This window comes from Homarus americanus, unplaced genomic scaffold (genome assembly GCF_018991925.1).
Source record: "Homarus americanus isolate GMGI-L3 unplaced genomic scaffold, GMGI_Hamer_2.0 scaffold45698, whole genome shotgun sequence".
NCBI classification, from domain to species: domain Eukaryota; kingdom Metazoa; phylum Arthropoda; class Malacostraca; order Decapoda; family Nephropidae; genus Homarus; species Homarus americanus.
The window spans coordinates 16295142-16318442 of NW_024735554.1; the positions used below are offsets into that span (position 1 = coordinate 16295142).

A 23301-nucleotide genomic window follows, 5' to 3' on the forward strand; every position below is an offset into this window, starting at 1 on the left:
TCGTACGTTGTAGTAAAAATAACATCTTAATTTTATGATGGTGTGCACACACAATTAATATTTAAGAGAAATGTCAATAATAATAGGTTTTTTAACACTTACCTTAGTAGAAGAGATGGCTGGGCACACGGGGATGGGGGGGTTAGTTCCGTGGCAGAGGGCAGATTATTGGCCCTCATCTGTATCACTTGTATCACCTGTATCACTATCCACCACAGAGGCTTGCAGGGCCTCTTTGTCAAACCCCTCAAAGTCCATATCCTCACTATCACTGACTTGGGCCGGCTGTGGTGGGTGAAGAACTCGGGAATGTTTTGTTGACTGGGCGACCTTGTACGCACCCTGCCCGCACTGCTTCCCGCGTAAATGATGGAATGAACCGTGTAAATAAAAATTGTCGGTCTGGCAAGATGCCGCATAAATGACCAAACGCGTAAACCAAATCCGCGTAAATCGAGACTATACTGTATCTCCTTTAATGCCATGAGCCTCCACTTTTCTTATTAGTCTTTCATGTTGATCATTCGTTGAAATGTTAATGGCGCATTTCGTAGTCCAAATGGCATTTTTAAAAATTCAAAATGTCCCAAGGGAGTGCTGAATACAGTCACCTTAATGGATTTCTCATTGAGAGAAATTTGCCAATACCCGCCAAGAAGAGCGAGATTACTAAAAACTGCATTTTTTTCCCAAGGATTGCAACAAATCACTCAGAACAGGCATCTGGTATGGTTGCTTCATTGACTCATCCAAAGTCAATAACAGGGCGCCATCCTCCATCTTTCTTTGGAACTAGAAAAAGAGGAGAATTCCAAGGGGATGACAAATGTGTGATTACCTTCTGTTCCATCATATCTTTAACCATGTCTTCAACTATGGGCCGTTGGTTGTGTGGTAGTCTGTAAGCTGGTATGTAGCCAGGGTTAGTGTCTGGTTTTAAAGATATGCTGTGTGAGGTTAATTTTGTTTGACCCAGCGGTTCTCCAGGTAATGCTACTATGTCCCTGTAGTCGGCTAGTAACTCTAGGAATTCACTTTTCCTTGAAGATGGTCAATCACCTTGACATGTGGAGTCATTTGATCCAACTTCTCCTGCCTCGTTTGTTCTTGCGTTGGTGTAATGCTACCAATTGGTAATTGAGTGGGCTGTGCAACAACATTAGTACAGAGGGCCCCCAAATTTGCGAGGATTAGGATCTCAAAATGGCCACGATTCGCCAAATCCACGAATAACATTTGCTGACCTGGGGTGGAGGAGGGGGGACATTTTTACTTTGCAAAGAAATGTATATTCCCTTTATGTGTTTGTCCTTAGGACAATTACAGTATTTCTTTTACCTGTATTGTGCCATATAGACAACCTGTGTTTGGGCTAGTGGCACGGTTTGGTTTACCATTCTAAAAATCCATGTAAGATGACCACCAATTGCTCCCTGATCAAAGAAACCGATCAAATTGTTTCTAAACTCATCATATTTTGTTTGAGTAAAACCCGTAGCATTCATTAGTCGATTTGTGCGACAGCCTGGTTTAATGTGACCACAGACGAATGCTTCTTGGTCCTTGTCATTCTGGACATTATGTCTCATCACATCCTCACATGCTCAGATAAATGTTAATACATTATACAGTAGTTAGGATCTTCCCCTGTGAAGTCTGGGATTCGATCATGCTGTGGTTGTATTTTCCACACATTAGTTGCTTGCAGCACTTGGTCAGTCATGTTAGTGGTTAGAGGTTTACTAGTTAACTGAAATGTTGGTGAAGTACTAGTACATGAAGTAGAAGATACCAATACACTATACTCATGTGTAGTGTCAGAGGTTAAAGTTCACTATACAGAGGTGTAGTGTCATAAGAACGTCCTGATCTAAGTTGTGTAAATAATAATTCTTTATATGTTATATCTATGACTGCTTCACTACCTTCAATCCAAGTGTATACTTGTAGTTTAGGTTCTGTGACTTGTAATTCATGCACACCTTTGAGTTCACTTGTTTCAATGTTAACTGTGTCATGGGGTACATTGTCACTTGAATCACTATCTAAGTTTTCATTATGGTTTACAACTTGTTGATTGCTTAAAACATATAAATGATCCATAAATGTTTATTAAAGTTAAATATTTAATAACTTTTCCAATCCATTCACAATAAGGTAGTGTGATAATTAATTGTACAAACTATCTTTTAATTCATTGTTACAAGGCACTTGATAATTAATAACTTATCACAACGTCTACCGTGTGATGGTATGTTGTACAATATATATAAAATGTGTATATACAGTCTCTCCTCAACTTATGACATATTCGACTTACGACAACCCGGACGTATGACTGCCATGGTCGTATAAAATATTTTTCACATTACGTATTTTCAAGTCCCGACGCTAGTGATCACGCTGTGTACTGACATACTTTTCGTTTGTAATTCCCTTTAAAATGGCTGGCAAGCGCAAAAGTGAGAGTTCTCGTGGTGCTGAGAAGAAAAAGAGACACCCATTTTAGAATTTCTATGTATTATTTTTGCCTTTTCGACTTACGACCTGGTTGTCAGGACGGAACCCCGTTGTAAGTCGAGGAGAGACTGTATAAACTAATGATTGTTTGTGACATACCTAATACCGTAGAGTTGATTGTAGTTTTTTGGCATCGTACTCCTGTTTATGTCTCATCGGCTGGGCTGGATGGATAACCTTTTCTAAAATGGCGTCGATGACATAGTATCCAAGATGGCGACAGTCTAGATGATGTCACTGTTGGAAGTGTGTGTGTGTTTCACATACACATACATCTGCTATGGTGGAGGGCTGCTGAGGTCAGCTGTGGTTGATAGGTGATACTCCGAGAAAGATACTACTTGAGCCCCTGTCGTTAGCCTGGTACTTTCTGACCACAACCATCACACTGTGCCTTCAAGGGTTTTCTGTTGGTTAGGCCTGCTAGTCCTTATGTTACCACTTGAGAGTCCCCCACATAGCTGTTATAATGTTACCACTTGTACTACTACTTACTTGTTGCTGCTACAACACAATTAGGGTGACTTGTTATTCTATCTTGTTTTTTGTTACTTTGTGGTAGTCATTGTTATTTTTTGTGTTATAAGTATTTTTGGTTACTTATACAGGTAGTCCCCGACTTACGACTGCTTGGACTTACGTCCACCGGTACTTACGACTAGCTCTGACCTTACGACCGTCGGGACATACCACTGGCAGTCGTGACCAAAAATATTTTCAAATGATGCGCGCATTTTCTATACCGAAATGTTTCTGTCCCGGGCGAGAGCGTGGCGCGGCTCGGGTCGCCGCGTGTGTACACTCACTCAGTGGAGTGCTTAGTTGGTGTTTGGCTATCGTATCCTATACTGATTGCGCTGTGAACTTTCGTTATTATCATATTTAATTGACTTTATAATGACTGGAAAGTGTAAAAGTGAGAGTGCTGGTGGTGCTCCAAAGAAAAGGAGACAGGCAATTACTTTTGAGATGATAATGAAGATAATAACGCAGCATGAGAATGGAAATACTGTAGCAACAATCTCACGTGACCTAGGTTTCTCACACTCGACCATGATCCACTATTCTGAAGGACAAGGAACGTATTCGTGATATAGTGAAAGGAACAACACCTATAAAGGGAACTATAATTTCAAAGAAAAGACAAGGTTCTATTCACGATATGGAACAATTATTGGTGATATGGATAGAAGACCAGATACAGAAGCCTTCTAACTATACAGGGTAAAGCAAGAAACCTGTTCCAAAGCCTGAAGGAGCAGGCAGGGGATGAATGTGATCAAACCTTTACAGGAAGTCATGGGTGGTTTGATAGATTTAAAACACGCTACAGTCTACACAATGTTAAGGTGAGTGGAGAGGCAGCTAGTGCCGATGCTGGTGCTGCCGAAGCTTTTAAGGAAGAGTTAGATGAAGTGATTGTGGAAGGGAATTATTTGCCTGAGCAAATATTAAATGTGGATGAGACTGGATTATTGTGGAAGCGCATGCCTGAGCGGACATACATCCTCAAAGGGGTGAAAACAATGCCAGGATTCAAGGCATTCAAGGACAGAATTACACTTCTGTTGGGGGGGAATGTTGCTGGTTTCAAGCTAAAGCCCTTCATGATCTATCATTCAAAGAACCCCAGGGCTTTTAAACATGTCAGCAGCACACACTGCCAGTGTTTTATGCAGTAATATGAAAGCCTGGATAACCTTAGCACTGTTTGAGGATTGGTTCATGACTTGTTTCATTCCACGAGCCAAGGAGTATTGTCTGCAACAACGGATTCCATTCAAGATTTTGCTGATTTTGGATAATGCTCCGGGACACCCACCACACCTGGACGACATGCACCCTGATGTTAAGGTAGTGTACATTCCACCTAACACTACCTCTATCATCCAACCCTTGGATCAAGGTGCTATTGCTGCCTTTAACGCGTATTATTTACGCACGACCTTTGCTCAGGCTGTTGCTCCTACTGAAGGTGAGAAAACGCTCAGAGAGTTTTGGAAGGAGTACAACGTTTTGTCATGTATAAAGAACATTAGTGCAGCATGGGATCAGGTTACAAAACATTGCATGAATGGAATTTGGAAGAAAAATCCTGAAAAGGTATGTGAACAGTTTCAAAGGATTTAATGAAAATGAAGTTATTTCGGATATTAGTAACAAGATAGTGGAGTTAGGTAAGCAGCTTCGGTTAGAAATTGATAATGAAGATGTTGAACAGTTGGTTGAAAGTGTAGCAGAAGAGCTCAGAAACGAGGATCTTATTGAACTAGATGCACAGAAAATTGCAGAGGAAGAAGAGAGACAAAATGTAGAAGAACCGGCACCCCCCAAAAAGTTTTCAGTGAAACAAATGGCAGAGTCATTTGCTACAATTAATAAAGCAATGCAAATGTTTGATGGCATGGATCAAAATTATGAGCGTTATGCCAAAGTAGACAGAATGATCCAAGATGCACTTGCTTGCTACAGAGAAATTTATCATGAAAAGAAAAAGCAAACTGTACAGTCTAAATTGGACATCTAATTTAAGAAGTCCCCCAGTGACGTCTCCTCACGCCCCACCAGTGCTGCCTCTTCACTCCCTCAAGATGATCCAATACCTTCAACCAGCAAGTTTCCACAGTACATAAACCTGTCTGAAGAAAGCGACATTGATGACCCACCCAGCCCTGTCTCCTCCTCTGCTTCATCCAATTAATATAGTCTCCATGTATCCTGTAAATAGAAAATTATGGGGGCCCTTGTGCATTCAGCTGACAACATTAAAGGTAAGTGCTGTCACACTGTATCCATTCTTCATTATTCATTATTTTTACTGTACTGTATTTCATTGTAGATTTTTTACTGTATTTATTTTTTTTTATTTGATTTTTTTTTTCTATGTCGGACTTACAACCAATCGGACTTACGACCTGGATTTGGGTCCCTAACCCCGTCGTAAGTCGGGGAGTACCTGTAATGTTTATCTCTCTCTAATTAGCTAGAAATCACTGCATTTTTTTTTTTTTTTACCAGAGCCCTGAAGCACTGATTGAGTTTATAGTAGATTCGTCGATACCGCTGCCACCATTGATTTAGCTGTGGTGAGATATCAAAGCTATCACACTTGCTAGCACTTGTTTGAACTAGCTGTTGTTCCATCGCTGGTACCTTTGATGCAGCTGAGTGACATATTTGGTAATCCCACGGCTCGTCACCTTTGATACAGTCGTAGATTGGTTGATAGTTGGAATCGTCAACAGCTGTCCACCGTTATACTTGTAGTTAGCTTGTAAGTTACACAAGTCACATGTAGTTTTCTGTTCACTCATTGTTCCTTGGTTTAATATAAACACTCATGGTCATTTTCTAGTTCTATGAATTGAATTGAAACAGTTTATTTAGCCAGAAAAACACAGATACAGAGTGGATAATAATAACAATATTAATATGGCTGAGCCAGTTGAGAGCCTGAGCTCTCTTGTAGGCACCTGATATATACTGTACATTTATCTCAAGGAAGTATTTTGTAACATTTAGTATCATCTGGAATAGTACATATAGCATGGTGGTGGAAGTATCTCCCCCCAACCATATGCGAGTACACTCTCTGCGTTGTTGTTGTTTTTTGTTTTTTTTTATAAGTCAAGCACACACAGTTGAATGCACGTAAGTTATATACGTGTAAGATGCGACACGACTGTATTTAATTTAGCTACCAATTACCTTTTCCACCCCAGTACACCATCAACCTCAAAGGCGGGATAGGGTGCTAGAGTTGACCTCTGGATGCAGTTGATGCTTCTACACCAAGCCATGTGATCTGTTCATTATTTTGGCTCTGATTACTGACAGCTTATACACTTAGAGTTTCTGCTAAAACACTGAAGAGCTGTATAGGAAAAGGGGGGTTACTGTAATGAGTCTTTGATGCTCTCCTCACCTTTATAGAAAACAAACAAGTCAAGTGACTTAGAGATACAAAGTCAGTTTTTTCTCTTTAAGACTCTATAGTATCACCACTTCCCTTTTGTATTGCTGGTTTTGTATTACTGCATCAACTTGACTTAACAACACTGGCTAGAAGTAAGGGATTTATCCTGAAATACCAATTTGCTGTGGAGCTTGAACTTGTAGCCAGCCACAACAGATACCCTCCCTCCTTGCATAGTTCTGTAACCAGCCAACACAGACACCTTCATTCCTCTTGTAGTTCAATGATCAGTCAGCTGAAGCTGAAATCAAGATGCTGGGCTGCACCTTTAATGTGTTGTTTGAGCTAATTAGACTATTATTGGTGAAAAAAATCTTGGCCCAGGGGGCAACTGTAATATAAATTTCTCCTCAGTTGTGGCAGATAATGTGATGGAAAGGGAAGGGTGATTGATGTATATACAGTACAGGACTACAGTACAGTACAGTACAGTATACAGTGAACCCTCACCTTACGCGGTCAATTGAACCCACGGAGGCCCGCGTAAAGCGAGAAATGCGTAAAGTGAACAACATAACATATGGGATTAAATGACCCCGGCTGACCCCCAAACTCCACTTTTTCCGACACAATACCTATGTTCTAGTAAAAATAACATCTTAATTTTATGATGGTACATGCACACAATTAATACTTAGAGAAATAGAGAAATACAGTCGCCAAGTTAATGTCCATTCAAATAATGGACTCGACTCCCTCCCCCTCTTCTCACACTACACTCGCTGGCTCTTCCCTCTCGGAGAAATTTTTTGGGGAAAACCACTAGATTTTAAGGTATAGTAATAAATAATACCTCAAACTAAAGTTAGGATAATATAATTGACATTGCTGGATTCCTTGTAAGACCAGGAATATTTTGAATATAAATGTCATATATTTTGCACAAAAGATAACATATTTACTCAGAGTAAACAAAATACTTACATTAGATCTAAAATTTGTATGTCTAATGCAAAATCTATGATGTTTATATTCAAAATGATCATCAAATTGTAAGAATTCCAGCAATGTAAATTATATTCTGGCCGGGTAATTTGTATGAATTTTATGAGCTAAAACAAATATCTTCAGTTAATAAAAAAAATATTCTTCACGACACTATCTGTCAATCAAAGTACCCCAACTTGCCTCCCCCACTCTTCCAACCGCGCCAGATGGTCGGGCGTTCCCAACCCTCCCCCTCACCCCCCACCTTCCCTCCCTACCAGAGAAATGTTGGGTGAAAAAACTAGATTTTAACTTTTAGTAATAAATAATACCTCAGACTAAAGTTAGGATAATATAATTGACATTGCTGGATTCCTTGCAAGACCAGGAATATTTTGAATATACACATTCATATATTTTGCACAAAAGATAACATATTTGCTCTGAGTAAACAAAATACTTGCATTAGATCTAAAATTTGTATGTCTAATGCAAAATCTATGATGCTTATATTCAAAATGATCATCAAATTGTAAGAATTCCAGCAATGTAAATTATATTCTGGCCGGGTAATTTGTATGAATTTTATGAGCTAAATAAAAAAATTATACTTCTCCTGCGTATATGAGTAGATGCACCGCGTACAGTGTGTGTGCATAAAGTGAGGGTTCACTGTATATATATATATATATATATATATATATATATATATATATATATATATATATATATATATATATATATATATATATATATATATATATATATATATATATATATATATATATATATATAGTCGACCCTCGTTAATTCGGACCCCTTTAATCCGGATTTCGGAAAATTCGGACAAAATCTGAACGAACTTTTATTTATTTATTTTTTTTTAAGATTTTTAGGAATATTACCTATGCGGACCTTAAGCTAAAATGCTGGTCCACCCACTGCTGGGATAAAACACCAGCGTCTTTTTGGTTAAATGTAACATCTCCACCACTAGTGTGGGGGGGGGATGCAACTTTTAGCTTCAGACATGAAAAATATTTACCATTTACTGCCAGTAAACAATGGAAACGTAAAATATGTACCAATTAGTAATGAAAAGTTGTGCAGTTTCTTCAGCAAATGAAGCTCACCAACTTACAATAGGCTAAATTACCTTACAACGTGTTTTCAGTAGTCTATGTTGAAGTTCTTAGCACAGGCTAACTTATCATATCATATACGGTATAACAGTTCTCATTGATCTACAAAAAATACAGGTAATAAAAACCTTTTTGATATTTCACACTTAATATAATACCTGGTAATCTACTTCAACCTCCTATTGTTTACAACGATGCATGATGCACCACCAGCTGTTGAGTATCAGCTAGACGGCACACATGCTTTTCAAATCGTTTTCAGTTAAAAAACTGTTCCATCACATGTATATTTTACCTTAACTGTGCCTGAATGAATATATTCTCAGAAATAAATAGTAGTTTTGCTGAAACGTGATGTATTTTAATGTAAAATAGGATAAAATACATGACGAAAACAAAAGATTTTACCTAACCTTCCGATGTTCAAGAGAAGTTACTCGTTTTTTTTTAATAGTTTTTGGTTAAAATACTGTTATATTACAATGGTATTCTATTCATACTGTGCTTGATATAATGCATTCACGGAAATGTAATATATTTGCTGAAATGACGTACGTATTACAGTGGAAAGTGGGATAAAATCGTGACGAAAACAATGACTTTCGCTTTCTTTCGTTCAAAAGATGTTACCGTAATCACTTTTCGATTGGTTTTCAGTTACAAAACTGTTGTATTACAATAATATTCTATCCTAATTGACTTGAATAAATACTACGATACCATATTTCTCAATATTTTCATTAAAATCCATCCAAATCATTTTCCTTGTCATCGCCTGCAGCACCAAACAGCTTCTCCCAGTCCTCTCCTTGAACAGGGCTAGAGGGTACGTGTTTTTCAAATCGTTTTCAGTTAAAAAACTGTTACATCACACGTATATTTTACCTAAACTGCGCCTGAATGAATATATTCTCGGAAATAGACAGTAGTTTTGCTGAAATGTGATGTATTTCAATGTAAAATAGGATAAAATACATGACGAAAACAAAAGACTTTACCTAAGCTTCCGATGTTCTTGAGATGTTATTCATTTTTTGACTAGTTTTCGGTTAAAATACTGTTATATTACAATGATATTATATTCATACTGTGCTTGATATAATACATTCACGGAAATGTAATATTTTTGCTGAAATGACGTACGTATTACAGTGGAAAGTGGGATAAAATCGTGACGAAAACAAAGACTTTGAAATATAATGCAATATTAACCCCTAAATTGGTTAATTCGGACAATCGGCTAAAACGGACACCCTTCCCTCCCTATTAGTCCGAATTAACGAGGGTCGACTGTAATTAATTTGTATTACAAAAGTTACATTGCTACACACATGCACTGCTAGAAAGTAGTATTTCAGGTTCACTCCCCATTAATATATATCTTCTCCTCAACAGATAAAAACTATGACAGAAGAGCAAGGATTGTCAGTGATGGATTTGCTGAAGCCTCAAATACCACTAACCAGTCTGGGGATGGAGGTTGTAGGCAAGAACTCTTCAAGAGATCTTCCACTACAAGAAGATGTTGCTCCACATTTTATGCTTAAGAAAAATACTAAGGACACCTTTTCATATTTTGGAATTGATTTAGACAAAGAAAATGCTTTCTTAGAGACTATTCCCCTAAGGAACGCTATTTTATCTTTAAATTGTATAAACAAAAATTTCACATCAGCATCTAGCAGTACTAGTCCATCTAAGGAATTAAAACAGAGACATGTTTTAGCCAGGCTCCCTGTTGAAAATCCAGAAAAACTAATAAATCATATAATTCAAAATGATAACATTAAAATACCAAAGAAGGTGTTGACTAAAATGGTGTTATCCTTATCTCCATCCAAGGGCTTAATTCTGCCAAGTGTACATGAGGCAAAAACACCTGAAAAGTTTTATAATGGCAATGATATTTTAGATTGTCATTCATCACCTTGGCCTCACCTGGATGAAGATCAATATCACTCACTCAGGCCAGACAGAAGTCCTAAAAAATGTAGTGGGAATGGAATGTATAATAAGATGCAATCCCCCAAACCATCATTTGTCGTTAACCAACAGAATCAAGAGAAATTGTTGGAATGTAAACACCAAGATGCCGATGTATCATCATTAATTATACAAAACCAAAATAGATCAGATGGAATCAAGAGTGCAAGTAAAGACAAAACATTGAATATATTGCAGCATATTGATGATGAGGAACCCAGCCAAAATGAAGTACCCTCATTTAGTGTGGTGTTTCCAAGTGGGTCTGCAGATTCTGTGGTGGTAAGTGCAGATGATGGTACGATGGGAAATATTGCTTCAAGTACAGAAACAAAGGATTGCAGTTCAAACACCCTTCTTCAGCAGGGTCATGCAGCTGTCACTGACTTGAATAAGAATCTAAAACACAATTGTTCGTCTATTAATCTAAACGGAAATGTATCATCTAAACAAACTCTGAATGTGGGCAAAATACCACGAGAGGGTTCTGTCACTGACAGTGTACACATGAAGACAAATGATTCAACTGTAAATGATGTAACCCAAGACATGACAGATGAAGAAGACTTAAATCAGTCTATGTGCAATATGTCAGTGCATGAAAAATTCAACCTTACCAATGATTCAAATAAGACTGACATATTTATCGTATTAGATGAAACAGTAGATGATGATTCCAATAATAGTACAAATGAAATCACCAAGAAAAAACATGATGACTCACTTGATAACAATTCAAAAATGATTTTTCTGTATAACAAGGAGGAAGTTCCATGTTTCAGTAAATCTCAAAGTGGAAGTGTGGAGGGACTAGTAAAGCCATATTTGCAGCCATTTGTGAGCAAAGACCCGCAGGAGAACAAAGATAATGAGGTTAGTGTTTTGGGTAGACTTTTACTTGCTTCCTGGTGCAGTATATTGATTATCAAGACTTCACTTTCTCTCTTACCAGAGAGGAACATTGCATTAACCCATCAATTGTGGCTGGTCTCAATTTCATGTGTACCCTCACTGCAGTAATTGACACATATTGTACTGTACCGATAATGTTGTTTTTTTCCTTATATGACACATCCGCAATCAGTTGTGGCATGTCCACATTGGATGGGTTATAATTATAGTGTTATTCAAGCTTATGCCCTTTGCCAGGCATGTTTTTCTTATACAGCTTGCTGCTATATGTATTGTACAGGTATCCCTCGAGTTGTGAATGGGTTAGGTTCCCCAAAAAACATTCGTTGGGTGAATTTAAATACAGAGTATCACGAATGGGTAAAAAAATATTCCTAACTATTGATAAATAGTACACAACTACATGTACAACTCTAATTTACTAACTATGAAATGAAAAGAGAAGAAGAATAAAATACTGTTTAACTTTGGCACATTGCCTTAAGGGAGGGCATAACACTTGCTACCCACTCGCATCAGTCCACAGTCCCTGTTAACAACAAACAGCAATTTCACAATAATTCACATATTATTTAGGTTCACTTGGTGCTGGGTTAAGAAGACATCGAAAAAGTCTTTTTTTTTTTTTTACAGTTTTTGAGATATAATCCAGAATGCGACATCTAGCTTTACACTTAGGTATGTTAATGCCTAGCAATAACTCGCCAGGCCAACATACAGGCAATTAAAACATGTAATAATTACTTAATATGTAATATTAAGAGGACACGTCGCTACCTGGCATTCAAGTGCAATTCTCAAAACACCCTCCCGCACCCTCCATCACACACATTGCTACCTTCATCTCTTGCCCTAGAGTGAGCAGTAAACAAATGTCAACTCTCAAAGGGTGGAGATAGGTGGGATGTCGACGTTTCATTCTGGACTATATCACAAAAACTGGTTTTTAGAAAAAAACTTCTTTTTGTTCCATTCAGAATGCGACGTGTAGCTTTGATTGCCCGAGCAGGAGGTGGAGAGGGAGGTGACGTTCCGTATAAGGCTCCGGTAGCTTAGGTCCAGATTATGATTATAAACTTTTTGGAATAATTTCCAATATTAAGAACATTTACCGGAAGGTAAAATGTTAATTTACATATCCCAGTTAGGATACTCATTTTATTCTGATGAGGAAGAAGGTCCTGGTTGTGGAGATTGACTAGGTGGGGGAGGGGACCCCAGCACCACCACATGTGAAGCATCTTTCAGAGATAGATGAAGATAGCTGTTGTCCATGGCAAACAGAATCGTCATGTTTTTTAAATTTGGGTTTGCCAACAAAAGGAATAGGACTACTGCTAATTCTTTTACGTTTATGTGATTGCTCCACTTCCATTGACGGAACTCTCCTTTTGAGGAATGGTATCCCCATCCTATTTCGGATGCATCCGTGCAAACGACCAAGTCTGTTTGAGGGGGAACCCAGGGAGATGAACTGATTAGATTGTCCAAATTTTTTCACCATGACAGATGAATCTTATCTGAATAGGGAGAGAAGAAGCAATATTTCTGTTTCTGTGAAGCAACTTCTACCCCAGATGAGTTAGTTGCTTCTTCCTTTGCTTCTGGTAGACTGACTGACTGCTGATTGGTGTCCCAATGGAGACCTAACCAATCAAATTTCTGACATGGTATGAAATTTGATTTGACCGGGTTTGTCTTTAACCCTAGGTTTTGAAATAGTACTAGTGTATGTTGGGTCGCCCTTTGACAATCTTCGAAAGAGTTTTCCACTATTAGCCAATCATCTCGATAAGCAAAAGTTCTTATGCCCTCCTTCGCAAGGATCTATCTGGGGATGTTTGCCAGTTTTGTAAACACTTTTGGCGCAATTGTCAGGCCGAATGGCATCACTGTGAATTGATAAGTTACATCCCCCACTGCGAACACTAGAAACTTTCTGTATCTGGGAGCAACAGGCACGTGATGATAGGCATCTTTGAGATCCACTTTTGAGATCCAAGCATTGGGTGGAAGTAGATGCCTCAGATGATCGTAAGTGAGCATCTTGAAACTTGTTTTGGTAATGAACTTGTTCTGGACGGAAAGATCTAAAATCCATCTCAATTTGTCGCTGCCTTTCTTGGGGACTGGGAATAGGTGAGACATGAAACATTTCTCTGACTGCAACAGTTCTATCACACCTCTGTTTAACAGTTGAATTACAAATTCTGTGAGTAAGGGGGTTGGTTTTTTACCCCTATTTGGGCGCCTCAACCAAGTCCACGTGAGGCCTACTTTGATTGTCTTGTAAGCCCACATGGAAGAAATCCACCTGTTTTCCCCACCCCCTAGACGACCCAACTGTCTGGCTTCATTGGAAGGGAGTAGTTGCTCATGTGGTGGAATAAGGTCTCCTTCCACTTCTGAACAACGGCCACCCCTACTACGTCTTGAATTGTTTCCTCCTCTAAAGTTTCCTCTAGGTTGATAACTGAACCTAGCAGCTGGTCCTGTTCCCCTGTTAGACCTTCCTCTTTTAAATTTCCAAAAGGTCTTTGGACTCCTTGGAACAGTAATATGAATATCTTGCTCAACAGCTCATCTATACTTAACTAATGTTTGTTCATCAAACAAAGCAGGGGAAAGAGGGGAAGAACATAGCAATAAATAAGCACTACCACTTGAAGCATTATTAGTGGCTTGCTTCCTTAGCTGGGCTTTTAGTTTTAGGGCTTTCAACAACATTTCCAAAAATTAGTTGTACAGGGAATATGGAATCCCTTGTAAACAGCAGCAAAACATGTGTCTACTTCTGAAATATCCTCATAGTCCAGCACAAACTTAGTCAATAACTGACACATCATAATTGCAGACCAAATAACTGCTGCAGAAGCAACTGGTTTCAAATTTATTTCATAACTTATATCAGCATATTTTTGAGCCGACAAATACTGGGAAAGTTCATATAAGGATCTCTCTTTGTCATTAAATTGGAACTTCAAAAAACTAAACTTGTGAGCATTCCTATGTGTGGGAATGAATATTAAGTCTTTCAATATATTAGCCCAGACTTCATCTAATTCAGAGGTCATTTTGGGGCAAATATCAGGCCAAGAAATTGTAGTATTACCTTCTAAGAACAATGAATGATGACCCACAGTTGCTTTTCCTTCCTGTCTCTTTGTAAGTGCTGAGAGATCAGGAAGTTTAGAAACATTTTCATAAAATACCTTGAATAAGGAATCCACAGACTCAGATGTGGTTGAAAACAAAGAAGACTTGGATCTTACCAATGTTATCCATCAGCTGCGTGGGAGTCGACAGCAGTCTGTTTCCACTCATAGTAACCAACACTTTTGCCCCAGGTGGAAGAGGTTGCCAAAATGGGAACAGGATGAAGTCAGTCTCAACAAGTTCTCCTTGCTCTAGAGACTGATCACTATGATTAGAGCCAACTTCCTCATCCTGATGCTGGAATCCACTAAAATCAGACTGACTCGGTAGAGGGTCTTGTAATCTTCCTACTGCCTCATTATCTAGAATATCTAATAACCTACATTTCTTAGCAGAAGTAGGTTGGTCTAATTGGGTATTAAGTCTCTTACCTATCACCCATAATTCTAAACCTTCTGCCAACTTGGGATCTTTCCAGTGTATATGGAATAAGGCCTTGAAGAGCAAATTTCTAAATGTAAACATTTAGAAATTTGCTCTTCAAGGCTTTATTCCATCTATTTTTAATTTGTACCTGCAATAATTATTTCTTATATCCTGCAGCTTGATTAATTTTAAAAATTTGATCATAACAAACTGCACAATCCAATGGTGAAAACAGGTTGTCTGAGACACAGCTGCTATGAATTATGCAAGCCAAATGAGGATCTAACTTGGTAATCCAAGTGGCTCTACATCCTTGATAATTACATATAGTATGGTCCCCTTGGGTCCTGGGTGAAACTACTACTACTGAATTCACATCCTCTACTGACGGACATTTCCTTGTATGTAGTATGAGCTGAACTCCCAAGTCCTTGTAGCTCCTCACTCAACACTAGTTACCCAGGGACAATTCCACGGTCTCCTCCATCATCCAGCAGTCCAGACAGCTGTCCTTCATCCTCCAGTTGCACATCACTCATCTAAACTAGGAGGAGCACCATGAGTCACATTGTATCATCATAATAATACAAGGGAGATTACATTTCCTCCCAAACATAATCAATATGACTCATAACTGTGATATTTAAGTAAGTTATTTCTTTTAATACCTCTTTATTGTTATACAAGTCACCAGTTTGACAATCATAAACATCTAACACACTATATCATACACCTCTCCCTTCTCTTATCTCAAATGTCCCTCAGCTCAATGAACTTTGTTTCTTAATCAAGCTAACTTCATTTAAAGCACTTATATTTTGAGGATCACCAAGTTCTCTATTTGTTGCCAATCAGGGAGCACAGACATCATCGCTTCAATTAATTAGCTTGAGCTATAATACCTGAGTGAGCATCAAGTCACCCGGAAGGGTTGACAGTGCTGAGCTGCTACCATAGCGCTCCATTGGCTAACATCGTTCACCATTACTCTAGCAAGATGCATTGGGTTGAGAATTCCACCTTGAATGGTTCTCATATAACCCATACTGAGGATACAAGGTTCTTCCCAACGTAACTCTAGATTGCAAGTAAGACCGGAAGGTCAGCGTCCGGAAAGATCACTAAGACTAGCAGCCTCGCTAAAGTTCGCCTGGAAAGGCTGAACCCGCTACTGAGGACATGAATAAAATAGAGTTATAAAGAGAAAAAGTTAACTCTGGCCTGCATGCTGAGAGTAATTAGAAAACCCAGGGCAGAAGCCCGAAATTTTTTTTGAACGAACATGAGAAGAGGGAGAAGAATGGCACATATATCATGGTATTCATTACTTGCACGTGTATAATTGGGACAAAGAAAAAAAATTATATACAGTACAGTGGTCCCTCGGTTAACGAACACAATTCGTTCCAGAAGGTCGTTCGTTAACCGAAAGCATTGTTTCAGTGGGATTTTGGGTAATTGGTTCCAGCTCACCGAAAATTATATACAAACTACATGTGCATGTAGAAGGTTCCTGGTTGATGATGATGATAATGGGAATGAGAAGTGGGGGTGGAGGAGAAGGGAGAAGAGAATGCATTGGGGTGAAAGAGAAGTCGCCCCATGCCATCATTTCACCCATAAAAGTTTAGTTCACTTGGTGGAATTCAAGATTATTTTCTTTAAATCAACACTACACTACATTATATATTGTCAATATGTAAAATATACTTCAGAATGACCAATAATGTACTGTAAAAACATAAAAATAGTTTATGTTCAAGAGAGTCTCAAGCAAGAAGCTTCCTCCACAGAGCAGGGACACACACTGACGCCATTTTGGGTGTGTTGAGTGGCTGTTTGGCGCCCTAAAAACTAGTTCCCTGTACTTCAATTATGTTAAATAATTGTTAAAATGACTAAAAACTTTAATATACGACTTGGAAAATTATTGAATAGTACAACCTTCTTGATATTTACTAAAAAAAATTTTTTTTTTACTTTTATCCTCTTCGCCACTGATCGACTTGTTAGCCGCTTGGGCGATCGGTCACGTCTCTGATTACTTTTCCTTTCCATTTATCTTCTTCACCAAAAGATCGGCGCGCTAGCCGCCTGGTCGATCGGTCACGTCTCTGTCACACATTGTTGGCAAATACTGGGCATGCACCGGCTTCTAAATGTACCTGAACCCGCTCCAGTGTTGGTCAAGTCTTGTCTTGAAAGAGCTCACACTCGGTGCCGTCACAACACTCTCTGGTAGATTGTTCCAAGAGTTTTCAACCCTCACTCCGAAAAAGTTTGCCATCATGGTTTTCTGGACTTGCGGCTTCTTCAATCTTGAGCTGTGACCCCTTGTGGGGCGAGCGTCCGCAAGCTCCAAGTAAGGACACTCAACTGAGTAGTGCCCCCTGAGATGCTTATACAGGGAGTTCTGCTATAACGCGTGTTTTGATAACGCGAATTTGCTCTAACGCGATTTATGAATTCGGAACAATATTTGTATAACGCGAACGCTTGTTTGCTATAACGCGATTTTTGCTTACTATTTCTCCAATTTTGTGGTATTAACTGTGAATGTGGTAAAGAAGAATATCTCCAAAAAGCGCTCTGATGATAGAATTCCCGGTGATTATCGTAAAAGAAAGGATATAACACTTGAAGAGAAGCTCAATGTTATCAACCTCAAAATCACCCTTCTCCCCCATCAAGTTACATTCATATTTTTTCAAGGTAAAGTGTTAAATTTACTGTATGATTTCATTATTAGATATGAATGTAACATTTATTTAGACTGTGCTATCCTTTGTGTTAGGCTAAATACTAAATTTTTTCGATTTCGAGTAATCTGCACCTAACCCTATTTTCTCCATAAGCCCTGTTATTTCTATTACGCGATTTTCTATAACACGATATTTTACAAGAACACAATTATCGCGTTATAGCAGAACTACCTGTACACCTCAACTAGGTCCCCCCTTGCCCGTCTGTAGTATAAGCTAGGCAAGTTCAGGCGCTCCAATCTCTCAGGATAGCTGAGGTGCCGAAGTGCAGGCACCAGTCTGGTGGCCCTCCTTTGAACATTTTCAACCAACTGACAGTCCCTAGCATATCTCGGGGACCAGATGGGGAAGCACTTCACTCCTGAAGATCGTTACGAGTGACGGACCGCCTAGATATCTGAACGACCTTCTTATAAGACCCAATAATTTATTTGCCTGATTTACCTTCTTCTCGCAATGGTCCGAGAACTTCAGCTCATTGTCAACATACACACCTAGGTCCTTCTCACACACAGTCTCAACTAGTGTAGTTTCTTCATCCCATTGGGACATATGATACGCCTCCTTACCGTTGGTACGCCCCAGGTGCATCCTCTTACATTTCGTGACATTGAATCTCAGCAGCCATTTCTTCGACCATTCCTGGAGCCCACAGGTCCTTCTGCAGTTCTTCACAGTCCGCTTGGTTCTTAATTTCCCGAAATAACTTGGCGTCATCGGCAAACATTTGTATGGAGGAGTGTACAATGTCAGGCATGTCATTTATAAAACAAACAAACAACAGTAGGCCCAATACACTGCCCTGTGGTACCCCACTTGTGACAGGTACAGATGACGATTTCGTGCCATTAATCACCACACACTGCTTGCGGTCATGTAGAAAGTCTTCTATCCACTCTAGGACATTTCCCCGAATTCCGTACCCTTCCAGTTTGATTTTCAGCCTTTCGTGGGGTACACTGTCGAAAGCCTTGGCAAAATCTAGATAAATATTGTCGATATTACCACCCTGTTCCAGAATATGGGTCCAAATATCCAATACCTTGAGCAATTGTGTTAAGCAGAAGCGCCCCGGCATAAAACCGTGTTGGCAGTCTTTTACAAGGTTGTTTCGTATTAGATGTTCCATTGCGGCATCTCTGATAATACTCTCAAGTACTTTACATATTATGCTGGTCAGGCTCACCGGTCTATGGTTGTTCGTGGAGTGATGAATTTAAGCCGTAAAACCGATTACTGTATTGGCGGACTAATACTACAGCTGGTGAGCAGGCGAAAACATGTTGCGAAAAATTCCTAAGGAATTCGTTAACCGAAATTTTTTCGTTAACCGAAGTGAAGAATCTTATGGAAGGTAATTCGTTAACCGAGGCGTTCGTTAACCGAGGGATCACTGTATATACAGTCATGCGTCGGTTAACTTCCGACCGAACAGCGTCCGACGATCGCATATACGTCCGTCCCCCCCCCCCCCAAAAAGTGACACCTGCTGGACCACCACTCCACGACCCCCTGAAGGAGACACGATGATCCTCCCCATACTGGTCAGATATTATGTGTTAAAGGAATATACTTCCTTACTTAGGCTTTTTTTAAGCATTTGCCTACAGGTGAAATGTTAACCTACATCTATTGAGGATAAAATCTTTCACCTACAAATTGACAATAACACATTTGCTGTAATCAGACATATCTAGTTGCCTCAACAATTGCAACCCCAGTTGCAATTGGGGTTGCAATTTCAAATTCTGTGGCATTACTAAAAATAGTAAAGTTTCTGGTGCACTCTAAGATTAAGAGAGAAAACGGAGGACTCAGGCGTCCTGATGTGAGAGAAAACGGACTCGTATGACGGGGGACCAAATAAAAACAGCATAGCTACATGTTTTGTGGACTACAGTATTAAGCGTACCCTTTTCATCACTTTGTAATAAACCTAGCCATGCCTATGTGTGTTTATGATATTTACCATAACATTATATATATATATTTAGTGGGTATAAATAGTCATAAAATGGGAAACTTGGGGTTGGGTCTTGGGTGCCTGAACCAATTAGAATAAATCCCATAGATTCTGTACTTTCGTTATTGGCGGGGTCCCAATTAGGCGCGATAACCAAGGGATGACTGTACTGTACTGTATATACTTGTGACACTGGCTAGTTGCTTCTGGTGTTATGGTACAGGGGTACCAAGTGACAGCACTAGGATCCCGCTTCCTCTATCAAGGAATAAACAATTAAAATTTAAATTGAAAAAAAAATTCAAATAATGGGACCTAGCTAACCTAAATGGCCCTAGAGCGGGCACAGTCACGTATGCATCGCGTATTCTTATAGATTGTGCTGCCAGGCGTACGTTATCTAGTGAATTTAGTCAATATTGTACAGTAACAATGGACCTAAGTGCAAACCTGTGTTGTACTTGTACTAAATGATTACGGTACTAAAATTGTTATGTCTATTGCAAATATAGCTTGTTTATACAGGTATTCAAATAAATTACTATCTTACAAGAATCCCTCCAATGTAAGTTATATTCACCCAGGTCGTTTGGGTGGCAAATTATGAGAAGAGCTTAGTCACTCTTAAGTAATGATAAATAAACACGCAGGCAGGCCTTCAGCGCCAACTGTCAAATCTTATCTCAAATAAATAAACAAACAAACGCCAGACATTCTGTCACCTCACCTCCCGCCCCCTCCCTCCCAGACAAAAGATTGGTGATTTCTTTATGTTTATTTTATATAATATCTCAGACTAAAGTTAGGATAATATAATTTGCATTGCTGAAATCCTTGCAAGACAGAGATTAATTTGAATATAAGCGTCATATATTTTGCTCAAGATATAAAAAATTTAGTACATTAGTGTACAATACTGTAGTACATTTTATAAAAAGTTTTTCAACTGTATTTTTGGGTAGATTTACATAAATTTCTTCATTTATTTTCATCCATTTACATGCACACACCATACTAAAAGAAACGTAAAATAAATTAGTGCAAAGCTGGAGTGCACATGTACTAAATGATTACGGTACTAAAATTGTTATGTCTATTGCAAATATAGCTTGTTTATACAGGTATTCAAATAAATTACTATCTTACAAGAATCCCTCCAATGTAAGTTATATTCACCCAGGTCATTTGGGTGGCAAATTATGAGAAGAGCTTAGTCACTCTTAAGTAATGATAAATAAACACGCAGGCAGGCCTTCAGCGCCAACTGTCAAATCTTATCTCAAATAAATAAACAAACCCAGACATTCGAAACGTGGTGATTTCTTTATGTTTATTTTATATAATATCTCAGACTAAAGTTAGGATAATATAATTTGCATTGCTGAAATCCTTGCAAGACAGAGATTAATTTGAATATAAGCGTCATATATTTTGCTCAAGATATAAAAAATGTAGTACATTAGTGTACAATACTGTAGTACATTTTATAAAAAGTTTTTCAACTGTATTTTTGGGTAGATTTACATAAATTTCTTCATTTATTTTCATCCATTTACATGCACACACCATACTAAAAGAAACGTAAAATAAATTAGTGCAAAGCTGGAGTGCACATGTACTAATTTGATTACGGTACTAAAATTGTTATGTCTAGTGCGAATTACAACATGTTTATATTCAAATAAATCAGTATCTTACAAGAATCCCAGCTATGTTAATTATATTTTCCTAGGTCATATCACTGGCATTTTAAAAGGAAAGAAGCTTAGTAGGACTGTTAAATAAACACACAGAGACCTTCACCTCAAACTTATCACCTCAACCCCCCCAACCCCTCGCTGGGTGGCGGAGCCATCAGTCCCTCCCCCCAGCCAGGCTTTTAGGCTTACAGTTTTTATCTTATATAATATCTCAGACTAAAGTTAGGAGATTATAATTTGCATTGCTGGAATCCTTGCAAGACAGCCAATAATTTGAATATAAACATCATATATTTTGCTCAAGAGATAAAAATTGTTGTACATTAGTGTACAGTACTGTAGTACATTTTATAAAAAAGTTTTTCAACTGTATTTTTGGGTAGATTTACATAGATTTCTTCATTTATTTTCATCCATTTACATGCACACACCATACTAACAGAAACGTAATAGAAATAAATGACGTTAGTGCAAAGCTGGAGTTCACATGTACTAATTTGATTACGGTACTAAAATTGTTTTGTCTAGTGCTAATTATACCATGTTTATATTCAAATTAATCAGTATGTTACAAGAATCCCAGCAATGTTAATTATATTCACCCAGGTCATTTCACTGGCTTTTTATAAGAGAGAAGCTTAGTCACCTAAGAACTGATAAATATACACGCGTTAGACCTGGGCCTGTGCCAACTGTCAAACGTACTACCTCCCCTCCCCCCACGCTCCCTCGCTCGCTCCCACCCTCTCTCTCCTCCATCTGCTTGGCGTTGGTGGAATCCTTGTAAAACAGTGAATAATTTTAATATAAACGTCATGTATTTTGCGCAAGAGATAAAAATTAATCACCTGTATCACATTTCAGTACTGATTTAAGAGTAAAAGTGTATATGTACGTATATAGTATTCCACATACACGTAAGTATAAATAAAAAGTTTATGTGATGATCGGACAATGTCCATTTCGGTTAACGTCACGTTTCCAAGAACGTATCTAGGACGTTAACCGGCGCATGACTGTATATACATATACAGTATATATTTATAGATACTGTATATTTTTTCAGTGAAGACGAGCCCGGAAGAGCGAAAAACAACTTTATTCACTAAGTGACTTTAAAGCAGAGGATATTAGTCACTAACGATCTACTGTCTTCCTAGATAGAAGATGAGCCATGATCGCCATGCTAGACCAGACCGTATAAAAAATTGCCCCAAACACAACATCTGAGAGACATAAACAAAATAAAAGTCACTCGATTTCCTCACCGTGCTAAGATGTATAAACACCAAATACAAAATCCTCTTGGCACTTGGTATTTCAGCTATTACAACACAAATTAGCGGTGCCTTCTTTGTGCGTATTTACAGCTGATTCGCCAGGCAAGAATATGATGGTAGCAATGCGTGTGATGGAGGGTGCGGGAGTGGGTTTTGAGAATTGCAATTAAATGCTGTGTCCTCCTAATGTTACGTATTAAGTAATTATTAGATGTTTTAATTGCTTGTATGTTGGCCTGGCGAGTTATTGCTAGGCATTAACATACCTAAGTGTAAAGCTAGACGTCGCATTCTGGATTGAAAAAAAAAAATAATAAAAATTTTTCCACAAAATCCCACACTCGATCCCAGATGAGCTATTGTGTTGTAATACAGTGGTCCCTCGTTTAACAAACACAATTGTTTCCACAGTCGTTTGTTAACCGAAAATTTTGTCAACTGAATCTATTATTTCAATGGGATATTGGGTAATTGGTTCCAACTAACAGAAAAAGTACATAAAAAGTAAAGCCAAAAAAATGCATAAAGTCAGAAACACTCCTAAAAATCTCCTA

At 38.4% G+C, this 23301-nt stretch overlaps 1 protein-coding gene across 1 annotated transcript in view; it reads left to right on the plus strand.

Annotated features, from left to right (window-relative positions):
* The window catches only part of LOC121871558, a 32618-nt gene extending 21050 nt beyond the window's left edge, over window positions 1–11568 (plus strand). Inside the window, exon 2 of the mRNA XM_042374003.1 lies at window positions 9961–11568. Coding sequence (XP_042229937.1) covers window positions 9970–11568 — 1599 coding nt within the window. The 5' untranslated portion in view covers window positions 9961–9969. The remainder of the gene's footprint in view (window positions 1–9960) is intronic.
* The last annotated feature ends 11733 nt before the right edge of the window (window positions 11569–23301 follow it).